We start from the raw sequence: 12,630 nt of genomic DNA on the forward strand, positions 1-12,630 counted from the left end.
TCCTACCTTAGGAACCAGCTAGTCATGTACACTTTGTCCAGTATGTATCAACATTAGTTTAATACAATGGTTTTAATCTGATCAAACAGAATCATATTTAACTCCATAGTAAATATATGGAATAAATTATGTTTTTCAGTTCCTAATAAACTGGAAAGGCTGCACCTTCAGTTCTAGGCCTTTTTTAACCTTTTAACCTTACTCTTAAAAGTAGGGTTCTACACTGATAATGATTTAGGTCTACATAGGCCTATTCATGATGCTAATTTTAACTTTTGAAGCATATCCAATATAGCTTAGCTCTTGTGTATTTGTTCGATTGAAGGAGGTTGGAGGCATGCATTCTCATTGTGGATTCTCATATTGTGAAATATCCCCCCCCCTCCTGACCCCCGAATTGGTGGGGAAAATGCTTGCTTGCATTTTACAAAGCAGTGAAAGCCATCCTGGTCAAATGGACTTTTGATGTGGAAAGAACCCCCTGGGCTGCATCTATAATTTTTATGTTATGTAAAGATATTTTATATTCTCTGTTATGTAGATCTCCCTGCATTGTTGTAATAAAAATGGCAGAATAAAAATATTGTTATTTAAAAATAAACAATAATAAGCAAGCAAGCTGAAGTTCCAGATACCCAGAAGCAAATTTAAACATGAGGAGATTCAATCTGTTTATATAAAATGGCAATACATGCAGAGCTAATCTGTAGTTCCACTTAGCAAGTGGTGATCAACTGGAAAGTAATGATTAAGAAAATAATTTTCAAAATTCAACTTTGTACGCAGTAGGATAGAGTTATCTTGCAAAAATGGTTATCTAAGACATAAAAGGCACAAAATAAATCAAATAGTAAGTGTTTGAAGCAGAAAGCTGAAAGAAAGATAATAATGAGAAGCAACATGCACTTTGCAAACAGTGTTTTAAAGTTCAATTCCTTGATGATGATGATGATGATGATGATGATAGTAAGCCTTTATAAAAAATGGACACAGGAATGAATGGTAAGAAGAGAAATCATATAGAAACATTAGTTTTTTAGATGAAGGAAAGAAAAAGTAATAAATTTAAATTTTATATAGGAGGATAAAAAGATGAATATATCATTATAAGATTTTAATGAATGGGCTTAAAACAATTTTTATGTAGCAAGATAATTCCATTTTGGCTAATATACCAGGAGAAAAAAACCTTTTCTTCAACATTTTGGCGGATATATATATAAGCTAACCACCAAAAATTAAAAGGTGTTATGAAGGGTTTTTACAGATAATTTTTAGACAATTAAAATTTTAAGTGAATATTGAAAAGGATAACATGTGAATGATATTATAAATAAATAAATAAATGCTTAATGTGTACTGATCTCTCAAAAATAGTCTTTCCTTCATTACATTTATATTTCCTCTAGGAGTCAAGGCTGCCCACACTATTTATTCAAGAGTAGCAATTGTGCCTTCTTATTCAGTGTGTATTTATGGTCACAAATAATTTTTGAATGGGAAGAAACCTTAAAATATCTACTGTTTTAGGAAAGGTAAAAATAAATTGAAAAATGTGACTCACACCCCTCATCTGCATTTAAAAAAAATCAATCAGTAACCATTCTGATGCTAAAGAAAATATAATCAACTTGATATAGTTTCTGATATCAAAAGCAAAATCTATATTCCTTTCAGTCAACTTCACGGTATTCATGAAGCAGAGGTTTCCTAACCCACTCCTCTCAGTGCCAAACACCTGCTCCTGAGAATTGGGAGGACCTGTGGGAATGATGGAGAACATGGTGGGGAGCTGCAGATGGACAGGAAATGGATGAAAAAGTAATTGGAGCAAGAACTTAGGATCCAAGCCAATATGTTTTAGAAAGCTACTTGCGGGTTTTTGGGGTTTTTTATTTGCCCTTTAATTCTACAGAAAGTAAAGTCAGAGTGGTTGTGTATCAATCTACCCTTTCAGTTTTTAGTTCCTGCTCTTGCATGTGAATGCTGCTTACTTTAAGAGGCTGTGGATATCACGATTATTCAGTTCTAAGTACTTTTCATAATTCTTGGCATAAGCTTGAAGGGGGATCAGTGCTTTGCGGATGCAAGTACAGATGGTATTCCGCAATTCTATCACAGCTGGCTCATTCAGACCCACAGACTCTAACAATGGTGTGCCACAGATGAACATGTTTTCAAGCACATACTGAAAAAGAGATAAAAGAAGAGTCATTTAGCATAAACAGGATTATCGTCTGCTTCTGTTGTTTCTAAAAAGGTGGTTGCACAAAATTAAAAGCCACCCATAACCATGCACCATAACAAGATTCCTTTTTTATTTTTGACTTCAGTATCTTATAGAAACTATTCTTTTTCCTCATAACTGCCATAATAAAGGTTATCATACATAAGTACCAGAACTGGTCTGTTATAAACAATTCAAAGATCTAACTTTAATGTATGGAGCTCGGTTTGAATTCCTAGTCATACTAAATGTGATTTGCACCAAACGTTGCCTTAATTCTGTTGTAGCTTATCTCTACAAGCTGTTCACAGTAGCAGGCTTCATACCCCAGCTTTGGGGAGATTAAATATTTTGGCTAACCTATCCTTTTAGCATGGCTTGCCGGCATTCAGTGAAAAACAATGAATGTATTATTTTCTTCTTAATAAAGAAGATAGGAATTCTTGATGGTAAAAAGATCTCCTACCCTAGCCAAATCAGCAGAAGCATATTGCGAGAATTGAATAAAAAAAAACACCTTTCAACTTACTCTAAAAATCACTTTAATAACGATTTGTGCTGAGATTTGATTTTTGAAATAAAAATCCTTTTTTTTTCATCTGCAGCACACCACTTTATAAAGAAGCATCAAGATAAATACATATAATGAAACATCTCAGATATTCCCTTTACTTTGGTGTCAGCATTAATAGCTCCAGGTTTTAAAATTACAGCATTATTGCCAACACTTTCTCATTTAAATCTGACATGTTTTCCTCAATCGGAAAAGTGTTAGTGGAGTCCTCCTCTGGCAATATGTCAGTGCTAAAAAGTGTTAGCTAAATCCTTCTGCAAAATCCTCCCTTATCTTCTGCCCTTTAAAATTTTAGAGTTTTTATATCTCTGGTTAGGGTGGCTGTATGAAACTTACAACACAAATTGAACTGACATTTCTCAACTCCTCTCCCCGACTCCCACCTCCCAAAATATCAGGATGTGATATCAAAATCAATCTTCTTTCCCTGTTTACATATTAACTAAAGAACTGCACTAGCTTCTCAGTTGAAAAAGAGACTCATCCATGACTTGGCTGTTGCTTTCAATTATTACAATTATAACAAATTACAGTATTGTTTCTGAAAAACAGATATTAGCCTGAAAATCTCCAGCAGTCTATCCTTAAATATTTGGAGTATCTGTTGACAAAACTGTGATAACTTCATAAAACTGGCATGTGGCCATTGCAAAACAAAAGGCAAAATATTTTTCCGGATTGAAAAATATTTAGAATCTATAAAGACTCAATCTGGATCACCGGGACCAGAGGTTTTATCTTCCGAGCTTTTGGACTTATGCTGGAGCCCATCCTCAGGGAATTTCTCTTTAGCAGAGTGTGTCATGAGAAATTCCCTGAGGATGGGCTCTAGCACAAATGTGACAGCTCAGAAGACTAAACCTCTGGTCCAGGTGATTGACCAAGATTGAATCCTCCAACATTATTCTGGGACATGCACATTTGCCTCTATAAGGGCTACTCTGTAACTCCTGAGTATAAACCAGTGTTTCTCAAACTTGGCGACTTTAAGTCCTGTGGACTTCAACTCCCAGAATCCCCCAGCCAGCATAGCTGGCTGGGGAATTCTGGGAGTTGAAGTCCACAGGACTTAAAGTCGCCAAGTTTGAGAAACACTGGTATAAACAATGAAGCCTGCAATGGTATAACTATGCATATTTTATAAGCTGAAACATATAACAGGGCGAGAAGACATTTCAGATTCTTGAAAGAAACTCACTTTCTCCAGTTGTGGTATGCTATGTGTAGCCAAGATCCCTTTATTAAAAAGAGAAATAACAGATGTCTCAAAATTCTCCAAAGGTGTGCTAAAATGGACACCACAACTGTCTAAAGCCAAATCAATTATAAACAGGGGATTTTTTCGTGGCCTGCAAGAGAGAGAATATAGAAATTTCACATTGTGTTATGGATAAACAGGTTCAAGCATTAACTCATCTCTTTGCTAATTAAAATGCACTGAGCTGAAAACATATTCCAGTTCTATTTGTTTGTATTCCATAGAACTAGGAGCCCATTTCTCCTATCCTACATTTCTACCAGAAGGCATTTTCACACAATGTTTAATGGAGCTAATATTATCACTGTAGCAAAATAGATGGTTTCACAGGAGTATTGTTACATTGGTTGACATCTGTTCTATGATACTGTATTCTAAAATGGATAAAATATTCTGGCTGAGTGTTATTTTTACTCATTTTGTCGGTTTATTAAAATGTAATATTAATGAATATCATAAGGAATTTATCTATAATATATATTAGCATGCAATTAAAAAACAATGTAATCACTGGGTACAACTAGAGTAACACTTATGTAAATTAGGTACAGGTGGCACTCGATATCTCGTTTATTATGCAGTTTTATGTAACCAGAGTTAGTCAATACAAATGTGACCTTGTTATCCATGGTAAGAATTGTGCATATCTCTAATTTTGGGCAGATGGATTTGATCTAGACCCAGTTTGGTCTAGTGGTAAATGTAAAGGCACTGGGCTAGAAAGAGGAGACCATGAGATAAACTCCCAATCTTGGTCATGAAACCCAGTTGGATGCTCTTGAGTCAGTAACAATCAGCCCAATTCATCTCATCTCATAGATTTGTTGTTGTGAATAAAATAGGAGGAGGAAGTTGAATTGAACCCTTTTGATTATTTGTTTAGGATTTCAGAACCTATTTTCCTAAGTTCCATAAACTCAAGGTGTTCTCAAATTAATTTGTATTATGAAATGAATTCCTGTTCAAATCTCTCAAAAATATTTTTATGGTTAAAATTCTGGTTTAGAAAATGTTTATGAGGTTCTATGATTGCAAGAATATCTTTACAGAAAATACAATTACCAATTAATAAGGAAAGATTTTGTTTATTAAAACTAGAGTTATATCCTCAATATAACTTATTTGACAAATATGTAAATATTGGAAGCTAACTGTTAGTATTATTTTTACAATTTGGGCAACTTTGGAATACATATATATTCCTTTTGTTGTTTTTCATTTTTGGATATTTTTATTTTATAGACATTTGTTATCAATATAGTTGATATGCAGATGTTAAGAAAAGAGTGGAATAAAGAAGTAGGGGCTCCTATATTGACTAGAAAAATGGAGTGTCTGAATTTCTATGGCAAGCATGTCAATGGAATTCAATAATGACTTATACACCAAAATATTTAGAATCTATTGGATTCCACTATATTTGTATAGAAAATGAGTGGCAAAAATAGCATTTTGCACAAGATGTAATTAGGATAATACTTTTTTAAAATGCATGTTTTACAGCACCCTATATTTAACTACATTTTGGAAAAAAGTAGAGGACTATACGAATGTGACAATGTAACAAAAGCTAAACTTTTCAGAGGATAAAATTCTCTTGAATTGCCTACCTACTACATGGTATTTGACATTATAAATGGATTCGCCATGGCCTTACTAGAGCTAAAAAAACTATAATACAGCATTGGAAAGATAAATGTATGGCCCTGTTTACTCAATGATTTGAAGATCTGACGTACACTTGTCATTTATGAAAGGATTACCTACAGATGTAGACTTTGTCTGGATAAGTATAATGAAACATAGGACTCATCTATACAAAAACAGCGGCTTATACACCAGTGTGTTTTACACACACACACACACACACACACACACACATTCAAAAACCTGTTTGGTGTAAATAGGAGAAGATAGAATCTAGTCCCATTTGAGACACAAAATCAGCCGGATGTTCTTGGGGCTAGTCACTTCCTCTAAGCTCTAGGAAAGAGGCAATGGCAAACTACTTCTGAAAAACCTTGCCATGAAAACTGCAGGGACTTGTACAGTCTCTGTGAATCAGACATGTGTGTATGCACATAAACACAGAAATACACACAAACAAACACTCACATCTTTGCATTAGAGAATTATATACAGAATTCTAACTGTTTACTATAATATTTATATTTTTGGTTGCATTCGTTTCATTTATTTTTAAGCACTTCTTATATAACTTGTGGGTTTTTTTATAATGCTTATATCTTGGTGTTTTATTCATTTAATTTTTTCTTATTTTTCTGCTATTATTTTAAAAGTAATAAAATAAAGAAAAACCTAAAGTTTTGTTATTCATAACTGCAGACTGCCATGGAACTCAGGGAGACAATAAGGCCTATTTGCCCTTCACATTTACCGACATTTCCCTTCTAGGCATCATAGCAGGAGCCATGGGAATGCCAGAGAAATGGTTGGATAAAGCAGTCTTAAATTCAAATTAAATTGAAATAAATTAAATTAAATTATTTGCCACCCCCTTTTGTATCCCTACTTTAGGTTCTTATCATTTATAGGGCTGCCTGCAAGAAATACATAGTAGTTTCTTTGCGATGATTGGGAACCTGAAAACCTGTTGCCACTTTTTCCCTTGAAAGCTATAACCCAGAGACTGTGAAGTTAGGTGAAGCAAAATGCTCCGTTGAGCTAAAACAACAACAACAACAACAACAACAAAAACCAAGGTACTTTTGCAGCAATTTCAAGTATATTTTAGCTGAGCCAACAATAAGCTGGATATAACATAACAAAGACACACAACTCAGACTGGGATAATATAAATCCATATGGATATGTGAAATGCTTGGGTACAGTGGCATTACTTCATCAGGAACCTTAGAAAAGACAAAATATGTTTAAAGGTTCAACTCATAAGAAAAGGAATAAATTTCAAAAAATATTGCTCAGTGTTTTTTCCTTCCTCAGATCGGAGACGTTTCCTCATTGTCTTACTTGTAAGGGCTATTAACAAGATCCTCTCCCCAGGTCATATTTTCAGGGCAATCCAGGACACTGTGGCAGGCATCCAGAAAGAGCTGTGTGAAGTTTATAAGTGAATCCTGGACCAGGTAACGTACAGAGTCTTGTAGCATAAACTTGATAAGCTCCATCAACTGATGAAGCTTGGACATCTGATATACTTCCCATTTTGTCTCATATAAGTTATACCAGCCTTTGCCTATGTCCCTCAGGCTGCTTCTCACTGCTATCTTTAGAGTATTGATCCATGTATCCTTGAGGAACATTGAAATCTGCAGGAAGTCAAAACAAAAGAATAAAAGAATCTCCATCTTAGTTTCAAACTTATTAAACGTTAAATGGATACAGCAATAGATACTTGCTGACCAGTGGTGGGTTTCAAAACCTGTTCCAACCGGTACGGTTGGAACGGGGCTGGCAGCGTCCTCATGAAAGCGTGCAGCACGTGCACACACGCGCGCAGCGTGCACGCACGTGTCTTAGTGCCTCCACGACACTCCACGATGCTCCAGCTGCTCCGCGGAGTGTCACACAGGCGCTGTATGCGCCATGCACCTGTGTGGAAGCGCAGAAGCCTTTAAACATGGGTAATGAGCTGAGGTGGGCGGGTGGGCCCTCCGGAGCACTGGACCGGAACAGTATCCGGTGCTCCGGGCTTGCGTGTACCGGGGCGTACCGCCTGCAACCCACCACTGTTGCTGATTCTAAAGAAAGGCAGCAGTGGGGAGTGGGTGGTTAGTCCTTCTCTTCTCTGGCTTTGAGTTTGCATTAGGACACACCTCTATTACTATCCCTTTTGGGGAAGAGAGGAGTGGCTGAAGTTTGCAGTGGAAAAGAATAGAAGGATATCTGTTAGATTCCCTCCCCACCTCCATCCTCCATTTTAAATCATCCCCCGAGACGGCTTTGTCTATGAAAAAAAGGCATTATAGGCTTATTACATGTTTTATGGTCCACAGAATACTATTCTGTAAACAGGAAGAATTTTATTTTACTTTAATAACATTCTTCTAATAGCAGCAACAGTTCCCAAAGCAATCTACACCAAAACAAATCTTTCCCCATAGAATGTTACACTGAAATAATCTATTTTTTAAGAGTGCAGCATTTACTCTCAAGGACAGCAAAAACAAACAAACATATCTTGTTTTCCTAAGATATAACACAGAAGCTTTTCTTTCTAATATCCAACTATTTCCTTTGAAAAGCTCGTAAACAGATGACATATTTTATGGGATCTTGCCTATCCCCCCCCACCACCACCACCACAAAACAGCTTTAATGTTATTTCCTCTAAACATTTAACCTGCATATTTCCTACTGTTTTTCTTTTAAGTGGGTGCTTCTCAAACTTCTGGGCTACTTTTCATTTTGAGGTAGATTATAGATAAAATAAAGTTTAGGAAGTCCTTCTATGTAAACAGTTCATAAAAAGTAGAGAACATGCATGCATAGCTTTTCATTCTTGAATTGCAGTTTGCTGAATAAAACTGGGATCCAGGAATGAAAACAGTAAACAGTGTTTGGTAATCAGCAGTACCTGTTTTTTATTCAAAGGTCATCTGTTTTTTCCCACATTAAATTGGACTGCGTCCAATATATCTGTGGTTAAGCTATACATAATAATAATAATCATAGAACCATGAATTCTAATCTAAAATATATGCTCTCTGAACCATGTTGTAGATTGAGTTGATTTTATTCAAATGGATAGGATGGTGCTTAGATAGGCTATTTTCTCTCAATCTAAACTAAGCAGCAAACATTTCTTGGCTGCTGAGCATAGTTAGTCCTCAGTGGGCTGTTCTGAAAGCTGAATGCTTGCAGATCTTGGAGGACTCCCAAGCTTGCTGATATAAGATTAGTATCATTATGGCCAACTTGGTGAACTATTTTTTCAATCAGTATATATGGTAATGTTGTTATCCCACCCCATGATCAAAGAAACGTGTGTGTGTGTGCATTTCTTCTGGTTTTTAATCATATAATAGCCTAAGTGAAAGAGGGAGTTCCATGTTCTGAAGAGCAGTAAGCACAAGTCTTATCTGGCCTAAAGTAATCTTCTACCACTGCATTACATGGGGTCCTTTCACCCAGCATATAGTGGTTATAGTCCTTTACATTTGTGTATCTCATCCTTGCAAAGAATCTGCTGTAACATGTTACCTGGGAAAAGGTCTGGGTCTGAATCAGTTCAAATGCTTCAAGTCGTCCATACTTAGTCAGGGTGGAATGGAAAAGAGACATTGCAGCGGTTTTATTGCACTCATCTCGCACCTGGCACAAAGCCATGATAACCTCTGGCCGTGTCAAGAGAGAGACAAAACTAAAAGTTTCTCTTTGCTCATTAAATGGATATTCTGGAACTTCAATGAGCCCTGGTAATAAAAAGAAAGATGTTACTGAAGTAATCAGTCTCACAAGTAAGCCTCTTAAATGCAGATAGATACTTACATATCTGCCCCTTTGAATAAACAATGTTATGCAAACCACCCAAAAAAAAAAAAGAGTAAAAAGCAGGCAAGCAGACAAACAATAAAAATGGAATTTTAAAAAATTCTTGCTTTGCTACTACAATAGGCTCTCTCTCTCCAAACTTTTCTATAGTTGCGAATCATCCTGGTTTCCATCTGGCCTGTATATCAGCTCAAATATTGCCTTTTGGTATTTAAACTACTGATTTTAAGGATCTCATCAACACCATGTAACCCAAGTTTTTTCCTGATCTCACATACTTACATTCTTTTCAATTCCACTTTTCCGCATGAGGCTATTATTCTCACAGATATCTCGAAATACTCTTGGCAGCATTGTCACTTCAGTTTCAAATTATTTATTTTTAATTACATTCTTCTGAAGTATCCTTTAAGCTTTTTGTCCTCTTCCAAAATATTTGCTTTGATTTTCATTACATTTTATCATTTTACTCTCCCCACTCCATATGTAAAGTAAATTTAGTTTATTTCTCTATTAACATATTGTACAATAGCTTCTCTTATCTTCATTTTTTGTAGCATTTTTTGTACATGCATTTTTCTCATCTAGAGTCCTTTTCACATGAGCATTCTATCATTCATCCTTTTTCATTCTTGCCATTAGCCTAATTACACACTCTGGCATTTTTAAACATAATTCTTTTTAGGTACCATATCCTATTTTCTAATCTCCATTATAAATGCCATCATTAAGTCTTCTAATACTCTTTGTATAGGATTCATAATTTCTCTTCAGTCATTCTATTTTCACTCTAATGTCTTTGACTATTTTCATTTTGTTTCATGTTTATTTATCGTTAACTATCTTTAGCAATTCTACTAGTCTTTCCATAAGTTTATACAGTTTATACAGTTTGCAAATCCTTTTAGTTTTTAAATATTTCTGCATAATATGAACTAAAAGCACGATCTGATCTCCATGTAACTCCTAAAACTAGATAAAGAGACCCCAATTAAACAAATCAAACAGAAATATTATACCTGTCCATTTAAGGAAAATGATCCAAAGCTACATATTTGTGAGTGGCAAAAATATGTGAACCTCTAGGATTGTCAGCTCATTTGAAGGGAAATTTAGAATTAGGATTTCAGGCGATGGGTCAGGTGGAAGTGTGGAAGTCTGCCTTATTTAAAGAGTTCTGAACATTCACTATCAAAACCTGATCTTCACAGTACAGGTATATGGAAAAGTGTCATGGCTTAAAGAAAGCAGATTTCTAAGGAGCCACAAAAATAGTTGTTGATTTTTAACGGGCTGGAAAAGTTTACAAAACTGTCACACAGATCATATACAAATGGTGGTAATTCAACAACTGTCCTATTTTCCCTAAGAAAATGTCAGTGTGTCTGTCTGTGAACTGAAACTCAAGAGAAACTAGATCATGCATTAAGACAATGATCCCAAACACATAGGTTGCACGACTATGGACTGGTTAAAGTAGAAAAAATGTTTTCAAATAGTCAAATCAGAGTCCTGATCTTAATCCTATATAAATGTTATGGAAGGACCTAAAACAGGCAGCTCATGGGAAAAAGCCCACCAGCATCCCTAAACTGAAGCTGTTCTGTGAGGAGAAATAGGCTAACATTCTTCCAAGCTGATATGCAAGATTGATCAACAGTTATTTTCAACCTTTAGTTGCAGTTATTACTGTCCCAAAGGGACATACCAGTTATTAAAAGTAAAAAAAATCATATACTTTTGCCACACACAAGTGTTTAACTTTGGATCCTTTTCCTGAACAAATAAGTATAACATTTTTTACTCATTTATGTATGTATTTGGGTTCATAAATGTCCCAAAGGTGCTTTTCAAAAGGCAACTGGGCTTTCTTTGTTTTTGTTTTTCCTTTAAGAGTTTTGCTTCTTGGATGAGAAGCAAAACATCATCAAGGAAAAAACATAAAAAGTCCAGTTGCCTTTTGAAAAGCAACTTTGGGACAATCATGACCTAGATGACTGAGAATCTCCAAAACATTGCGTTCATAAACTGTTAAGCATCATTGCATATACAAACTTATGTGTATACCACATGGAATACCACATGGAATACCATTGAACAGCTTCTTCCAAGCATGTATTCATTAATAATAATTCTTAGGTCTCAAAAAAATCACGTTTCCTGATGAATGGACCAGCATTTTGTTTATTCATTCACATTACAAACATAATAATTTTCCTAGTTCATATTTATTCAGATTTTGTATATTTTTCTTCAAATCTATAACTGGTTCTTTCATTGTTACTATTCACTGGAGAGTGACATGCAACATATGCAAGCACAACAATAGAGATTGTATCAATTCTTATATTCTGACATACATTTTAGCCTATTTTCATAATGAAATCTGCATTTTTACTTCCCTGAATGTATTTATTGCTTTCACAGGATTAGACCAACTAACTAACCAACTTTCTTCCTTCTCTCTCTCTCTTTTTTTCTTCTTTTCATGCCTCACTCCCCCACTGTATTCTTTTCACATTCCAAGTTTCAATTTACCACATTTCATGTTCATCACCAAATGGGCCACAGATACTGATCTCTGCTGCCTATCATAGATTTGATCACCTGAAATTTTCATACAATGCATTTTAATAACAAAAAAGATTTAATTATACTTGTATACCCCCTCTTAATCAGGATAGCTCTGGTCTGTTTTGATACATTTTAGTCAGAATACCAGAATCACCAGGTATGCTCCCGCTACTCTGTACAAGTTAGGGTATCTGCCTATATTCCATCAACCTGGAGACTTTGCCATACTTGGGATATGTGGACAAGATCATAATCCAAAATTGGATTTAGAGGGACCACCCACTGTGGCAAAGTGCCTCCTAATATAATCCAGAGATGCAGAAAAATCATAACCACTTCATTCACACATATTCCACTTTTGATTTTTGTTGTTATACTCAATATATTCACACACACATACTCAAACATATATACAATTATACATGCATTTAGATATATTGCCTCCTTCCAAAATGGTTCAATTGCAATCAGATATGCCTCAACATTACCAACTTATTGAAATAGAGAATCTGTCTCTTCAAT

General features: G+C 35.2%; 1 protein-coding gene across 1 annotated transcript in view; it reads right to left on the minus strand.

Moving 5' to 3' along the window:
- The window catches only part of DNAH1 (dynein axonemal heavy chain 1), a 201,851-nt gene that overhangs the window by 145,456 nt on the left and 43,765 nt on the right, over positions 1 to 12,630 (minus strand). Inside the window, exons 10-13 of the mRNA XM_081935349.1 lie at positions 9,244 to 9,455; positions 7,051 to 7,349; positions 4,000 to 4,150; positions 1,995 to 2,188 (exon numbers count right to left, since the gene is read on the minus strand). Of these exons, the coding sequence (XP_081791475.1) occupies positions 1,995 to 2,188; positions 4,000 to 4,150; positions 7,051 to 7,349; positions 9,244 to 9,455 (856 nt within the window). The remainder of the gene's footprint in view (positions 1 to 1,994; positions 2,189 to 3,999; positions 4,151 to 7,050; positions 7,350 to 9,243; positions 9,456 to 12,630) is intronic.

Source organism: Natrix helvetica, assembly GCF_964273705.1.
Source record: "Natrix helvetica genome assembly, chromosome: 1".
NCBI lineage: Eukaryota > Metazoa > Chordata > Lepidosauria > Squamata > Natricidae > Natrix > Natrix helvetica.